The sequence below is a fragment of the Podarcis gaigeae genome (assembly GCF_964106915.1).
Source record: "Podarcis gaigeae genome assembly, chromosome: 12".
In the NCBI taxonomy this organism is placed as follows: Eukaryota; Metazoa; Chordata; class Lepidosauria; order Squamata; family Lacertidae; genus Podarcis; species Podarcis gaigeae.
The window spans coordinates 16,561,708-16,577,371 of record NC_139688.1 but is presented as its reverse complement, the minus strand read 5'-3'; the positions used below and the strand labels follow the sequence as shown (position 1 = coordinate 16,577,371).

At 45.8% G+C, this 15,664-nt stretch overlaps 1 protein-coding gene across 1 annotated transcript in view; it reads left to right on the top strand.

Moving 5' to 3' along the window:
* Positions 1 to 698: 698 nt before the first annotated feature.
* The window catches only part of PITRM1 (pitrilysin metallopeptidase 1), a 31,024-nt gene continuing 16,058 nt past the window's right edge, over positions 699 to 15,664 (top strand). Inside the window, exons 1-12 of the mRNA XM_083704706.1 lie at positions 699 to 844; positions 2,733 to 2,841; positions 4,238 to 4,344; positions 4,698 to 4,849; positions 6,130 to 6,244; positions 6,342 to 6,438; positions 7,967 to 8,127; positions 9,047 to 9,173; positions 10,666 to 10,754; positions 12,025 to 12,153; positions 14,243 to 14,356; positions 14,540 to 14,636. Of these exons, the coding sequence (XP_083560832.1) occupies positions 789 to 844; positions 2,733 to 2,841; positions 4,238 to 4,344; positions 4,698 to 4,849; positions 6,130 to 6,244; positions 6,342 to 6,438; positions 7,967 to 8,127; positions 9,047 to 9,173; positions 10,666 to 10,754; positions 12,025 to 12,153; positions 14,243 to 14,356; positions 14,540 to 14,636 (1,353 nt within the window). The 5' untranslated portion in view covers positions 699 to 788. The remainder of the gene's footprint in view (positions 845 to 2,732; positions 2,842 to 4,237; positions 4,345 to 4,697; positions 4,850 to 6,129; positions 6,245 to 6,341; positions 6,439 to 7,966; positions 8,128 to 9,046; positions 9,174 to 10,665; positions 10,755 to 12,024; positions 12,154 to 14,242; positions 14,357 to 14,539; positions 14,637 to 15,664) is intronic.

Below are 15,664 nucleotides of genomic sequence, written 5' to 3'. Positions count from 1 at the left end.
GTGCTTTCGAACTGCTAGGTTGGCAGGAGCTGGGACCGAGCAACGGGAGCTCACCCCGTCGCGGGGGTTCGAACCGCCGACCTTCTGATCGGCAAGTCCTAGGCTCTGTGGTTTAACCCACAGCGCCACCCGCATCCCCCATAGCTTGTTTAGCTTATACAGTGGTACCTCAGGTTACATATGCTTCAGGTTACAGACTCTGCTAACCCAGAAATAGTGTTTCAGGATAAGAACAGAAATCGTGCTCCAGCGGCGCGGCGGCTAAAGTGGTGCTTCAGGTTAAGAACAGTTTCAGGTTAAGAACGGACCTCCAGAAGAAATTAAGTTCTTAACCCGAGGTACCACTGTACGTAAATTTGGCACTGCACCCGCCTAGCGCAAATGAATCTTAGTAGCTGTACTTTTGCCCCCCCCCCCCGAAAAGTACAGTTCCCAGCACCCTGAACTACAACTCCCAATTCCCTTTAAAGGGAGGGCAGATAGAGCAGCTCCCAGCAAGCGCAGGGGGAACTGAATCGCCCGGCTGCGCCAGGCAGCCCCGTCGCAAACCTTCCCGGGGAAGAAGAGCGATGCGAGAAGCGGGCGGAGAAACAGCCTCACTAGGGAAAGGGGCGGAGCTCCAAAGCCCTCCCTCGCCGGAGAGGCCCCGCCCCAGGGGCGGAGCTAGCGTCCGTCTGGTACCCGCTGAGAAAAGGTCCCGCGCATGCGCTCCGCGAGATCGTCCGGGGCAGCGCGATCGCCTCTTCCGTTCTCTTCCGCGGTGGCCGCCGGGGAGGTCGCGCTGCGCCATGTGGGGCCGGTTCTGCGCGGCGGGGCGGCGGCTGGCGCGGACGAGTCCCAGCCGGTGAGCAGCATCCGCCGCTGGTCGACTCGTGGGGTGGGGGCTTCTCCGGGCGGGGCGAATAAACACTCTGCATGTGCTCAGAGGCTCCTCTGAGCTTTCTCCCACGTTTATGAAGCCCCGTATTCCGAGCCGGGGTTTCATCCCGTGGGGCCTTCCCTGGAAGTGGTTGGGCTGTAGCTTCTCTCATCCTTTTCCATGAGTCATACTGCTTGGGGTGGGTGGGGGGTGTTAGGAGGAACCCCTGGGGAACCGACGCCCAGAACCCCCATTTTCTATTATTTGAGTTTCTTACTGGAGAGTGAGATGTAAAGGGAGTCTCTGAACATGTGCAGAGTGCCTTCCACTTTCTGCATCTGGGGAAAAGCCCCCCCCCCCTTTTTATGGTTGTCTTTGACTCCAGCACTTGTTGTTTTTAGTAGCTCAGGTATTTGGCCACCTGCAACCTTTCTGGAAAATGTGATGGACGAAAGCTTGCTTTCTGACATGCTTTTTCTGAAGGAGGCTGTTTAAACTGGCTCTCCCGCTGCCACACCTACCTCCTCTGCTGGTTGGGGACTGATAAAAGAAAAGAGGAATTGTGGGTGGGGGGTTGGGTGGAAGCCACTGGTGAAACATCCCCCATTTCTCCCTGGAATTCTTGGCGGCTGGGTTTTGTGAAGTATTGGGAGCAGTGGTCTTATTTAGGGGTGAGAAGCCCAACTTTCTGACTCTGGCCATCATGCTAGTTTATCTCTAAACACCAAATGCTGGGAATCCACAGTGCTGCAAGGCCTGTTGCCTGTGTTGTCTTCCTGGATGGAGGCCTCTGACTTTCCACTTTGGGAAACAGGACATTGCACCTGGATCAAGGGTGGCTGTCTAGATGTTTGTGAACCCCCAGCTCCCATCAGCTCCAGCCAGCAAAACAGTCAAGGATGGTGGGAGTTGTAGTCCCAAGAACCGGAAGACCACAGGTTTCCCTATCCTAAGATTTGGTGTGATCCAGCAGGACTCTTTTAATGGTTTTATGCTGTAGCCTGGATTGCATAGTTTGATTTGTGAATGCTTTGCCTTATAACACTTGGGCTGAGCTAAGATTGATATAGTTAAGGATTTGCGCTTGTGTCTCACCTGTTTGCTGGTGCTTTCAAAGTCCAGGACCTAGAACAAATGGGCTGAAGGTGCGAGGGAAGCAGATTTCAATTAAACTTTATAGGAGAAATGTGCGGTAAGGGGCTGTTCAGCAATGGAAGAGGCTGTCTTGGGAGGTAGTGGGCTTTCCCTTCCTGCAGATACTTTGAGCAGAGGTTGGGCAAGGGATTTTGTGGTTGCATTTCATACTGCAGAGCCTACATTGGAGTAGAGGACCTCCATGTTCTCTAGAAAAGCCCCTTCCAACTCTGACTCTTAAGTCCTGAATCAATACTCTCCATTCCTGTTAAGTGGTGTTTTTAAAGAAGGCTAGGCCTCACCTTCTTAAAACTATGTTGACTCTCCCACTAGCTAGAGCTGTGCTGTGCGGAAGTGTCTGCACAGTGGAGCTTCCCTTTTACTCCTCCAAAATTGGGAGTTTTAAAAGTCTTGTTTACTAAGGTACCCTACTAGTGTGGCCCTAAACACCAGCTTTCTTATAGATTTCACATTCCTGGAATTTAGCTTCTGAATTATAGGTACTTATTGCAGGATTTGGCTCCTAGCACTCCCCCCTTCCATTTTCCTGTGCCCTAATTAGTCTAAGCTGTATTAATTATGTAACTGAATAAATGGGTGCCACCTGCCCTGTGCTCACACATTTGCTTAACTTGATGCATTGGCTCATGAGCCCGGGCTCCCCACCCCAATTATTATTTTTTTAAAGGAAGTCTCATTGTTTGCTTTCTCCTCTTCCCCTCTCTTTTTGTGTATATAGTTTCAGGCCATTTAATCAGAGACTCTGGAGATGGAAGAGTACTTCTGCCAACGAAAGGGCACTGCAGTACAAAACTGGAGATCGCATCCATGGATTCACAGTAAACCAGGTACTTGTCTGGTCTTCCTGGTCGCTCGGGGCTCTGGCTCTCTTCTCCCAAGAAAGTTGGGGTGCATTTGGTCTGATCTAACGGTAAAAAAAATATCTTGAAAACTCTGCATCAGCTTCTCGGCGGAGGAACACACATGCTGCATTTTGCAGCTGACAACCAGTCAGTTTATAAACAGCTAAAAGCATAAGGAGAGCCCTGCTGGGTCAGACTAAAAGACCCATCTAGTCCAGCCTTCTGTTCTCACAGTGGCCAGCCAGGTGCCCATACTAAGCCCACAAATATAGCATGAGAACAGTTGCATTCTCCTGCTCAAGGTTCCCCAGCAACGGGGGTTCTGCTAGTCGGGGTGATATATAACCCTGGATTGCCTCGTCCTCCATATATTTCCCGTGTAATCTCCCTTTAAAGCTGGTGGCCATGACTGCATTTTGCGGGAGCAAATTTCGTAGTTCAAGCTGTTCACTGTGTGACAGAAGCACATCCTCTTGTCTGTCCTGAAATTCCTACCATATGGCTGCTTTGGGCGATAACCAATGCTGGTGCTGCTGAGAGCCAGTGTGGTGTAGTGGTTAAGAGCAGTAGACTCATAATCTGGGGAACCGGGTTTGCATCTCCACTCCTCCACATGCAGCTGCTGGGTGACCTTGGGCCAGTCACACTTCTCTGAAGTCTCTCAGCCCCACTCACCTCAGTGTTTGTTGTGGGGGAGGAAGGGAAAGGAGAATGTTAGCCGCTTTGAGACTCCTTTGGGTAGTGATAAAGCGGGATATCAAATCCAAACTCCTCTTCTTCTTCAGAGTAGGACCCGCTGAACACAATGGAGAGGTTGCTTAAGTCCATTGATTTCAGGGTGCCTGCTCTTGAGAATTACTAGCATTGGGTATAGGAGGGATAGCTCCGTCCCTCAGTAGAGCATGAGACTCTTAATCTTGAGGTCCTGGGTTTGAGCACTACGTTGGATGAAAGGTTCCTGCATTGCAGTGGGTTGGACTAGATGACCCTCATGGTCCCTACATATTTTTGATTCTGTGACTCCAGGCTCTAATGTTATGAGAGGGAGAATAAATTATCTGTATCCACGTTCTACACACCGTGCGTTATTTCATACGCCTCTTATTTAATGTCTAACCCCTCTTATACCTTTTCTTCTTTTTTTTGTTTGGTGCATAACTGCCTGCATTCTGTAAGAATTGTGCCCAGGCAACTTGGTAGAATAGCTTGTGCTCACTGGAGAGGCCCTGAAGCTTTACCTTTGCCTTTATTTCTTTGTGCATTGTTCAGCTTCTGAGATCGTTGTTAGTGTGAGTCACATAGCTTAACGATAATAAAAACGATTGTGGCCATTTGTATTAACTGAAATAAATGTGTATGTGTGTGTGCTTGCCCACCGTAGGTGACAGCTGTACCCGAGTTATTCTTAACTACTGTCAACCTGAGCCATGATCAGACGGGAGCCAAGTATTTGCATGTGGCAAGAGAGGATTCCAACAATCTCTTCAGGTAGGTGCGTTGGGATCAGAGTTTGACAAGTCTCGCTAGGGATGGGGATAGAATCGTGAATTTATGGGAGTGCCGTTTAGAGCTTGCAGGTATGTTCGGAGACCCTCCTAGGTGCGTCAGAGGGCCCTCTGCCATCAATTTGTGTGGAAGGTCCCTGGAAGGTCAGAGGTCAGTATAAGAATTCTGAGTTTCTACTGCTTTCTTCTTAAGGTGCCACTGAGAATGCAGCTCCCACTAAAAGGAGGGAAAATCTGGGGTCCAGCATTATAGGAATAACAAATTATTTTTATGTGTGCAGTGATGTTTTACTTCCGTATTTTAACCTCTCCAACCTTTTCCTGATCACCTTACAGTGTTCAATTCCGTACCACTCCAATGGACAGTACAGGTGTCCCCCATATCCTCGAACACACTGTGCTTTGTGGTTCGCAGAAGTATCCTGTCCGTGATCCTTTCTTCAAAATGCTAAACAGGTCACTCTCCACGTTCATGAACGCCTTTACAGGTGAGCAAACGGGAACCAGCAGCCTCTTGCGTTTTTCCCGTGCAAACGGCAACTTACTCATATGATGAAATCTATGATGCCTGTCGCTCCTTCCAATTCCAAACTCGAGTGCAGAGTGCCGGCAGGACTGCAGCCAAACCAAGGCTGCTGAGAAATGAGAGGGGAGGTAAATGCATGGTTGGGGCAGTGTGTGTCATTGCACGAGAACAAAAATAAAAGAAAACTAAGAGGGTAAAAAAGCCACCAATCAGGACTGAGCATGCTCTGTAGATATTGAATGTATAGTTGCAGTTGGAAAATAACATGGTAGGGAGGGGTAAGAATGAAGTGCCTTGCTTGGAATGTTCCTGGAACATTAAACTCCCTTTAGACAGGAGGAAATGCAGCAACATTTTATTGCAGGCCTCAACTGCATCTCAGTTGCTGTAGAACTGGTTCACATATGTGGAAGGAGCCTTATACGACTTACTGAGAGACCCAGCGCTTTCCTTAAGCAGCAGTTTGAGTTCTGCATGTTGCATTGAGACCTTGGAAAAATGCAAACTGCAGCCCCATTTTGATGCACAGCCCATTTGGGATGTCGGCAAGGTAGCCCCTGCTCCCAAGATCCCCATCAATACATGCTTCTTGTCTGTTTACTGATGAGAGCGCAGTGCTGGGAAGCTTCTGCAAAACTTTCCGCTTAACGTCTGGCTCAGATCTGGGGACGATTGCTGACCTTGATAATGTGCCCGCCCTGCTTGGTTCAAGGGTGGAGCAAAATATATCATTTGCAAGCAGAAGCTTCTGGGTTTAACCCTTTGGCACCTGCAGAGCTGGGGATCGTGAAGAGCCCCTCCCAGTCGTTGCAGATGGTAGTGGGGTAAATGGAGGACGGCTGCAACTCTGTGTAAGGCAGCTTTGGACGTAGATAGCCATGGAATCGTGGTCTTGGGGAGTGAGTTACAAAAAAACACCCCCTGATCTGTTAACTATAATATCTGAGAGGATCTCTGTTCATAAACGAGATGAGCAAGACTATTAGAGCGCAAGGTTAGCAATAGCCCCACCATCTCCTATCTATCCTGGGAGCATGGATGCAATGGATCTAAAACCTTGCCTTAGAACACACAGCCTTCTCAGAATTGCAACAGAGGAGGGGGTTTGCAGCAGCAATCCTTGCTAGGAAGGGGCTTCAGAGGACAGGCCTCCCTCCTCGAAAGGTAGAACCATGGAATCGCATTGTCCCTGGAACACCTTCATTAAATTCTTAATATTTATTTTGTTGTCTTTCCCCACAGCTAGCGACTATACTCTCTACCCATTTTCCACCCAAAATCCCAAAGATTTCCAGAACCTTCTGTCTGTATACCTGGACGCCGTGTTTTTCCCTTGTTTGAGACACCTTGACTTCTGGTAAGACTTTCACGTTTTGGGCACATATACACACACGTGGTGGTGCTGCCCAAAGGAGTGTTGACCCCTCTGTGTTGTGTGTCTTCATCTTGCACAGGCAGGAAGGCTGGAGATTAGAACATGAGGATCCAGCAGACCCTCAGACACCGCTAGTCTTCAAAGGAGTTGTCTTCAATGAGATGAAGGGAGCATTTGTAAGTTCCTTTTTCAAAATCGTTTTAATTTAAGAACGTAAGAAGAGTCCTGCTGGATCAGGCCAAAGGCCCATCTAAGTCCAGCATATTGTACTGTCGTGGCCAACCTGATGTCTATGGAAGCCCACACACTGGACCTGAGTGCAAGAGCACACTCTCTACTTGTGATTCCCAGCAGCGGACATTCATAGTTAAGCTTTCCTAACCATGCATACAGATTGGCTTATCCACTCCTCCCTTTGCTCTGCTGCTTCCATCACCCTCCTGGAAAAAAACTGCTCTTTAGTGCAGTGTTTCCCAACCTTGTGCCTCCAGATGTTTTTGGCCTACAACTCCCATCATCCCTGACCACTGGTCTTGCTAGCTAGGGATGATGGGAGTTGTAGGCCAAAAACATCTGGAGGCACAAGGTTGGGAAACACTGCTTTAGTGCTCAGTCAGAGCTAACAGGAATTTGGGTTTTCCCCTAGATTGCCATTTGTTCTAATATATTACTAAAGAGCTGTTTTTCCATTGGAAAGGAGCAGGGCAAGGGAAAATCTCCTTGGACCCATGCGTAGAAAGCGTGGGTCAAGTGGAAAACAGCCAGGACATGTGCTTTCTAGGCACAGCACATGCAGAAGTCTGGATGAGCCCTGTATATTTATATATATACAGCACATTTTATATATATATTGTACATTTTACAATTTCTAATGTGCTGTAAGCTGCCCAGAGTGGCTGGGGAAACCCAGACAGATGGGCGGGGTATAAATAATAAAAACATAATCATCAACATCATGTCCAATTGAGCTATTGGCTGTATTTGTAGGAAACCAGTGTTTCTAGCTAACTGTGGTTTATTGTGAAACAAGCACTAGATTAGTGCACACAGCTCCATCAATCTGGCATCGCTTCTCCCTGACATGAGCTGGGGAAACAAACCAAGAATCCATGGTTTAGCTCGGCTTCCTGTGAGGCCCAAATACGCAATCCTGAATCCCTAACAAGCCAGGATTTGTAAGCTGTCAACAAACCATTGTTTAAGTCTGGATGGTCATCCATGCTTGTAGGGGGCAGCCATTTACATCATGGGATGCTGGAGCCACTCCTAAATCTGCACTTCAAGTAAGATCAATTCTTTCTCATGTCAGCGACACTCACTCATCACAATGTTTCAGTGCATTCACAGCGTAATTCAGTCCTTTCCTATCAATCTATATATTTTCCCACAATTTAATGCTGAAATGGGGGAGCTGCTTTAGCCTGAGGGCCGCTGTCCCTCCTGGGAAACTTGCTGAGGGCCACATGCACTCTTAACTCCACCCTGAGTCTTGGTTAAGAACGGGGTTGGACTAGATGACCCTCAGGAACCCATTCAACTCTACAGTTTGGTGATTCCTTCCACTGTTTTCCTGTTTTCTGGGGATTATTGGGTTCTCCAGGAAAACTGTGGCTATTACCTGACGTGCTCCCTGAAGTAGCAGTGGTTGTTGCAGGTGAGTTTTGCTGAAGCTTTTTTACCCTTACCTAAACGATTTCTTTTAAGACAGACAACGAGAGAGTATTCTCCCAGCACCTTCAGAACAAGATTCTCCCTGACCACACGTACGCAGTTGTGTCCGGTGGCGACCCGCTGAAGATCCCCGATCTTTCCTGGGAACAGCTGAAGCAATTCCATGCAACACATTACCACCCTAGTAATGCAAGGTGAGAAGCGTGCGTCTGAAAGGGAAAGGGATGCTTTGTAATAATCCCGGGTGTGCCCAACACAGCTATTGCAGCTTCAGCTCTCAGTTGGGGGAGCCAGGAAATAAGTCAATCCTAGCTGGGTGTGTGGTGTGTGTGTTTCATTTCCTGTGCAAATGACCCAGGGAATTTTAAGAGCCCGAGGTTGCCCCAGGTGGGGCTCCGCAAAGTTGTTCTGCCTTTTTGGATGCCGGCTAAGGCTGACTAGGCCAAAGCTTCCTTCTTCTGATGAGACACTCAGTTTATCACTTTCTACGAGTGCTTCATTGTGGCCGGAGAAAGCAATGAGCCATTTTTTTAAATAAGGTACATGTTTCTGCCCAACCACATGCCCCAACTTCCTATCTCTGTGCCTCTAGTGAGGGAGCTCTCTTCACTTTCTAGCCCATTTTTTCTATGGCTTTCTAGACTTTTCCAAGAATGCAAAAATCACTGGTTTTCAGTAGCTTTGCAGCCTTTTGACTAAGATTAAATGTAGAAATAATGGCTTTGTGCTTAGGAGCGATGCTGAGGTATACTGCTCCATGAATTGTCATTTTAGGATTAATGATGTGTATCATTAGCATTGGGAAAGTATAAACAAAAGTGAAAGATCTGCAGAATAATAGCATCATAGAATTATAAAGTTGGAAGGGACCCCAAGGACCATCTAGTCTAACCTCCTGCAAGGCAGGAATCTCAACTGGATCTTACATGGTAGATGGTCCTCCAGCCTCTGTGAACCAGAGATGGGCCTTTGCACTTGACCATGGTCTAAAACATGGAACATAAATCTTGTGGCATCTATATGTGCAAATGGGAGTTTTGGGATCCAGGCTTTTGAATGTGCAAGCTTATTTTGCCTGTTAATAGTAGTATATAATAAAAAATAAAATTCCAGGTTCTTCACTTACGGTAACTTCCCACTGGAACAACACTTGGAACAGATCCATGAGGATGCCCTGAGTAAATTCCAGAAAATTGAGCCGAACACTGCTGTCCCAACACAACAGCTCTGGGATAAGCCTGTGAGTATGCCATTGACAGTAATATTTCTACTTTGGATTTCCATAAGTGACTCTTGAGACCCACACGGAGGCCATTTTGTCCTTGGTCATTTCCCACAGAACGCTTTCCAGCCTAATTGTTTAGCAGGGATGATCATAACAGCCACAATCAAGTCAAGTGTGGCTTCTAGTTACGTATCTTGTGAATAGTTCCTGATTGAGGAAAGATGGAAATCTGCCTGGCTTTTTCATCTCTTCCCACCGTAACAATGTGGCTTTTCTGGTACATTTTGAATGTGGAAAAAATTCTAGGAAACGTTTAGTCGTAGTTCAGTTTGTTTACATGCCATATTTCCCACAAATGCATAGGAATGAGGCTTTAATTTTTTTAAAAAAATACAATAACATAATAACAACACACATGAAAAAGAGATAATATCTAGGGTTGTGCAGCCTTGGTTCTGAACTAGATCAAGGGCCTTGTTTAATTAAGGTTAATTAAGGCACCAGGCAGGTATGCATAGGGAAGGGAGTTGCCCAGTATGGGCCCCACTGCAGAGAAGGCCCTGTCTCTATTTTTTTTAGCTCCCTGTTTTAACTCGGGTGGAAGAGGCTGGGTTCATGGGCAGCTCTGCCTTACACTGAGTCACTCCATTGGTCCACATAGCTCAGAATTGTCCACACTGTTTGGCAGCAACTCTTCAGAGCTTCAGGCCGGAGTCTGAAGATGCCTGTTTGGTTGACTGAACCTCCGACCTTCTGCATGCAGTGCAAATGCTCTGAAAGGCTCCCATCTTCAGTGAATAGATCTTGGGGAAGCAGGACTGGAAAAAGAGGCTTACCTGAGACTTTGGGGGGGCCACAGCCAGTCGAGCCTCGACTGTGCTGGGTTATTCTCTGCTTGTACAGTTGGAGGCAGTCGTGCTTTTGAATACCTGGAAACCACAGGATGGGGGGGGGGGGCTCTTCTGCTCCTTGGGTTTCCCATAGGCACCTGGTTAACCAATGTAAGAACAGGATGCTGGACTAGATAATAATAATTTATTACCCCGCCCATCTGGGCAGCTCCCAACAGAATACTAAAAACACGATAAAGCACCAAACGTTAAAAACTTCCCGATACAGGGCTGCCTTCAGATGTCTTCTAAAAGTCGGATAGTTGTTTATTTCCTTGACATCTGATGGGAGGGTGTTCCACAGGGCGGGCGCCACTACCGAAAAGGCCCTGTGCCTGGTTCCCTGTAACTTGGCTTCTCACAGTGAGGGAACCACCAGAAGGCCCTCAGAGCTGGACCTCAGTGCCTGGGCTGAACGATGGGGGTGGAGACACTCCTTCAGGTATACTGGGCTGATGGTCTGATTCAGTGTAAGGTTGCACATGCTCAGCTGCAGCATCCCACTCTCATGTGTCTCTTGCCAGTGGGCTTAACTCTGGTGCTTCCATATACTGGAGGCAGAGAGAGAGAGGGCTGCATTCCCCTGCCTTCTCAAATCATCAGTTTCTCTTTTGCAGAGGGAACACCATGTGACCTGCGGAACTGATTCGCTTGCTGCAGACTCCAAGAAGCAGACGATGGTCAGCGTCAGCTACCTCCTATCAGAGTATGTGGAACAGGAAATGGATGAGTTTCAAACAGCTGGCTGTTCCCTGATGAACAGGGAACCTTGAAATGCATTGCATTGGGCTCCCATCATCTCTGCCTTCTCCAGTTGTGCTTAGTGCATATTGACCCAAGCCACCAAAAGCATAAAATGACTAGTTTGGTGATGCTTAGCCTCGCCCCTTGGGATCCTGGCTCCCCACCCCCATACTTTTTTTTCAGCAAGGCTTAGCTGAGAAAGGGGTACAGTGGTGGTTGTTTTTCAGAGGGCTAACTTGCATTTCTTTATTTATAAAGCAGTCTGCCCATCTCCCAAAAGCTTGGGGCAGTGTCCATTGTCTCCCAACAATAATCCTACCAGGTCGTTAAGACTCAGTGGCAGGCAGTATATGACTGATAGAAAGTCACCAGGCTTCATGGTTGAGTAGTGATGTGGAGCTGTCACCAGGGGGCGCTGCTGTCTTTTGCCATGTTGTCAGTCCTCTGACAATTAAAAGCCATGAAGGTTACATCCCTGCAGTTATATGATGAGCTGGGATTACACATTTGCAGAATATGGCTGAACAGAGTTGCCATATGTCCAAAATTTTCTGGACATAGCTGGTATTCAGCCCCTTTAAGCAGTGTCTGGGCAGAAATTGCCCATGCCAGAAGTGTAGATTTTGGTGAATTTTGCTTTTTTCGCAAACAACTTTGGGCAAAAATAGAAAAGAAAAGCTATAGGCTTGTGGCACCATTGCCACTTTCCCACCCTCATAATGTTCCGTGAATCCACAGCTAACTCAGCACTGGACACCATGGAATTACCAGTAGAATCCTTAGCAATTAGCATTTTAGAAGGTTCAAAGTGATTCACATGTGTTGCTTTGTTGTAAAACTTACCGCAGCCTGATATGGTAGATCAGTCAGCCAATCTTCTTTTGTGGTAGATTGAAGTGGCTTCTCAGCTACCTGGTTTCAGGAGTCATGAAAGGACAAATTATTTGGCCATTTTCTTCATTGATTTCGTATTTTTATGACAACAAATGTGGGGAGTGGCTCGTAATCTATAGAGGTTCCTGTCTATAATCCACAGCTACTCAGAATGTTTCCGGAACCTATTAAAATGTCGCAGAAGACTCTCTCCCATTTTCTGCATTGTTTCCAGAATAAGTTGACCAGCCTTCTGTAACTTTGCACCTGGATTCAGGTTTTGGTTTGGTCTTAACTGCCGTTGTCGTCCTTTGTATGCTGAATCCCACGGTACTATTGTAAACTTTTTCTCTTTTTAGCATTACAGATAATTTTGAATCCTTCACGCTGAACTTGTTGTCTTCGCTGTTGGTTGGTGGCCCCAATTCCCCCTTTTATAAAGCTTTAATCGAGGCTGGTCTGGGTTCAGATTTTTCGCCAGATGTTGGGTAAGTGCATTGGCCGCGTGCAGCAGTGTAGGACTTCGCCCCACAACTTTAGTTCAATTTGTTGTTTTTTAATTAAATTACTCGGGTTGGGCATTTAAAATAGGGGCAAAGCACACTTTGCTCTTTATTTCACTCCCCCCCAACCCACCCAACCATTTTATATGCTGCTTAACACTGTGACTTCTAAGTGGCATAAAGTAAGGTTGCAACAAGGCAATGTGATGTTATGATCAGAGTGTCGGACTAGGATCCAGAAGACTCAGGTTCAAAATCCCCACTCATGCCACAAGGTTTACAGATTGACTTCGGGCCAGTCACACTTTGTTGTTGTTGTTTAGTCGTTTAGTCGTGTCTGACTCTTTGTGACCCCATGGACCAGAGCACGCCAGGCCCTCCTGTCTTCCACTGCCTCCCCCAGTTTGGTCAAACTCATGCTGGTAGCTTCAAGAACACTGTCCAACCATCTCGTCCTCTGTTGTTTCCTTCTCCTTGTGCCCTCCATCTTTCCCAGCATCAGGGTCTTTTCCAGGGAGTCTTCTCTTCTCAGGAGGTGGCCAAAGTATTGGAGCCTCAGCTTCAGGATATGTCCTTCCAGTGAGCACTCAGGGCTGATAAGAATGGATAGGTTTGATCTTCTTGCAGTCCATGGGACTCTCAAGAGTCTCCTCCAGCACCATAATTCAAAAGCATCCATTCTTCGGCAATCAGCCTTCTTTATGGTCCAGCTCTCACTTCCATACATCCAGTCACACTAGGCTGACACAAATGAAATATTTCACACTGCTGTTCCCTGATTTCACTTTGAGGGGGAGAAAATAGTTCAGGACCAGCCAATTACAGATAGGTAGCCGTGTTGGTCTGCCATAGTCAAAACAAAAAAAAATTCCTTCCAGTAGCACCTTAAAGACCAACTAAGTCAGTTCTTGGTATGAGCTTTCGTGTGCATGCACACTTCTTCAGATACCTGAAGAAGTGTGCATGCACACGAAAGCTCATACCAAGAACTGACTTAGTTGGTCTTTAAGGTGCTACTGGAAGGAATTTTTTTTTGTTTAGGACCAGCCAAGTAAGTGAAAACACACCAACTGCAGGCGATTCTCAATTTGGGCTTACGTTCCGGGATAGATAGCGTGCAAATCCAGAATCACGTATAGTCAAAACGTTGGGTTCAGTGGCGGATGGGGCTGCCAAAGTCTTTCCCAGATGCCCACCCACCTTTTTAACTTTTTAAAACATTTTTGCCAAGGGCATAAAGCTGAATGCGCACAAGTTAAATGTGTGTCAGTTGCATATTACCTGTATTGTAATTTCACGGATAAAATCTCCTGGGAACTTGGTTCAGACCCACGCCTTCTCAGGATTCCTGGTTGACTGGATCTCAGTTCGTGGAATGTCTGGACTTCCCGCTTCTAACTAGTGCTAAATGCACTAAAAGCATTCTGTCTTCCTGAAATTTTACAACTAGCCTTCATAGCTGTGTGTTATAGCTTCCTTCTGGTGAATGGGCTGTTCACCTGTGTTTCTACCCTTGCTGTTTGCCTTTATGCACCCTGTCTGGGCTCTGCTGTTCTTCTGCCTCTGAAACAAATTTAATGCCACTTCTTTCCTACTTGCCCTTCCCTTCCTGGGGCACAACTCTTTCAAGACTCAGCTGCCCAAGGGTGAAGGCTGAAAGCCAGAAGTGGGGAATCTCATTCCCTAGGGACAAAATGTGGATCTTCCAAGCCTTTCCATGTGGTCTGCAAGCCACACCCCTTGGTAGTCCTGCTGTTCACCTTCTTTGGGTGCTTTTGCCTGGCTGGGACACATGCCTCCACTGAGATGGTGCCTCTTCCTTGCCTGGATGGGGAGAATAAGTGTGTCTCTCTCTTTGCACAAACCTATGTAGTGCACTACTGGTACGTCGCCTTCTCTACAAAGTTAAGGTCACCTTTATTGCCCCACCCACTTTCTCAGGCTCCACCCATAACTGTCTCGTGGCCCCAAGGAGGCTACAATTGAAAGGATATGGCCCTTGAATTGCAACATGTCTCCCCACCCTGCTGTGAGCAGCCAAGACAATTTTCCCTTTGTTTTCTGTGTTCTGCAGGTTTAACGGCTCCACGAGAGAGGCTTATTTCAGTGTTGGCCTTCAAGGGATTGCCGAAGAGAACATTGAGACTGTGAAACAAATTATTTCCAGGACTGTCGATGAAGTTATTGAGTAAGTAAAAGCTGTGTGGGGTTGTTTTGTTTTGTAGCGGCTGGGGAGTATGTGAGTCATTGAGTGTGTGAGTCTTTTTTTTTGGCCTGTTTTTTAATGTTTCAATGGGAGTGGAAGTCTCCCTTCTGTGTGTGCTTTTAGAGCAATATTAACTGTCCGCCTGCTTGTTTGTTTTCTCCCAAGGAATGGGTTTGAGGAAGAAAGGATTGAAGCACTGCTTCACAAGATTGAAATCCAGATGAAGCATCAGTCAACTAGCTTTGGACTTGCTTTGACTTCAGTAAGTGCTCTTTCCCCAATGATGGGTCCATGCCTTGTCTCCTTTCGAGTTAACAGCATTTCTTAACAATACCCTGTTAATACATTGGTCATTATTCCTGTGTAATGGGGTAGGAAATGGGTTGATCACAAGGTAGAAATGACAGCATTTCACCAGTTCCAAGTCCAGTTAGCTTTTAAAGTTAACCTTCCATATTCAGGATAATTACGTCAAGAGTTCCATCTTGCCATTGCTTTTTTAATTAAATCATCTTTTCGTCAGATTTCCCCTGCTGCACTCATTGGCATTAGTATTTCTTTGGTTATGTGCAGAGTGGATTTGATTTAAATCAAATTGATTTAAAGCACGATTTAAATCACAAGTCAGTAAGACTTGATTTAAATCATTTTTCTTACAGATAGACTCATTCTTGCTGGTATAATCTTAATATTTACAACCAGAGGAAAGTTTCATTTTTGGAATAATAAATTTTCATAATAGTTTTTACAGTTATATCAAAAATTACTGATTTGGTTATGTAGAAATACATAGACAGATAATTATGAAATTATTGTATATATTTGGACAACTTTTCTGCTGTACTTTACTGGAAGGAGAAAAATAACCATTTCCTTAATAACAATTTAAACAACTTATTGAACTAAAGCAATAACATTATAGCATATGTATCCATGTTTGTTAACTAATGTGGTTAAACTTTAAAAAAAAACTTAAACTTTTTAAAAAAACTTAGACTGAGTTTTAGCACACATGAAAAACTTAAAACAAATCCTTATTTCTTGATGAATAGCCTTTGGACTATAATGTAACTTAAACAGAAAACTATCTTTAGAAAGATTTTTCCTCCAAAAGCATTTATTTTGAAAATCTGATTTAAATTTAAAAAATCTGATTTAATGTTTTTTAAAAAAATCAATTTAAATCAAAATAATCCAATTTTATTTTTTTTAAAAAAATCATTGATTTTTATCCACTCTGGTTATGCATTTTCCTTTTTTTCTATATGTTACATATGTGCATGAAATGGT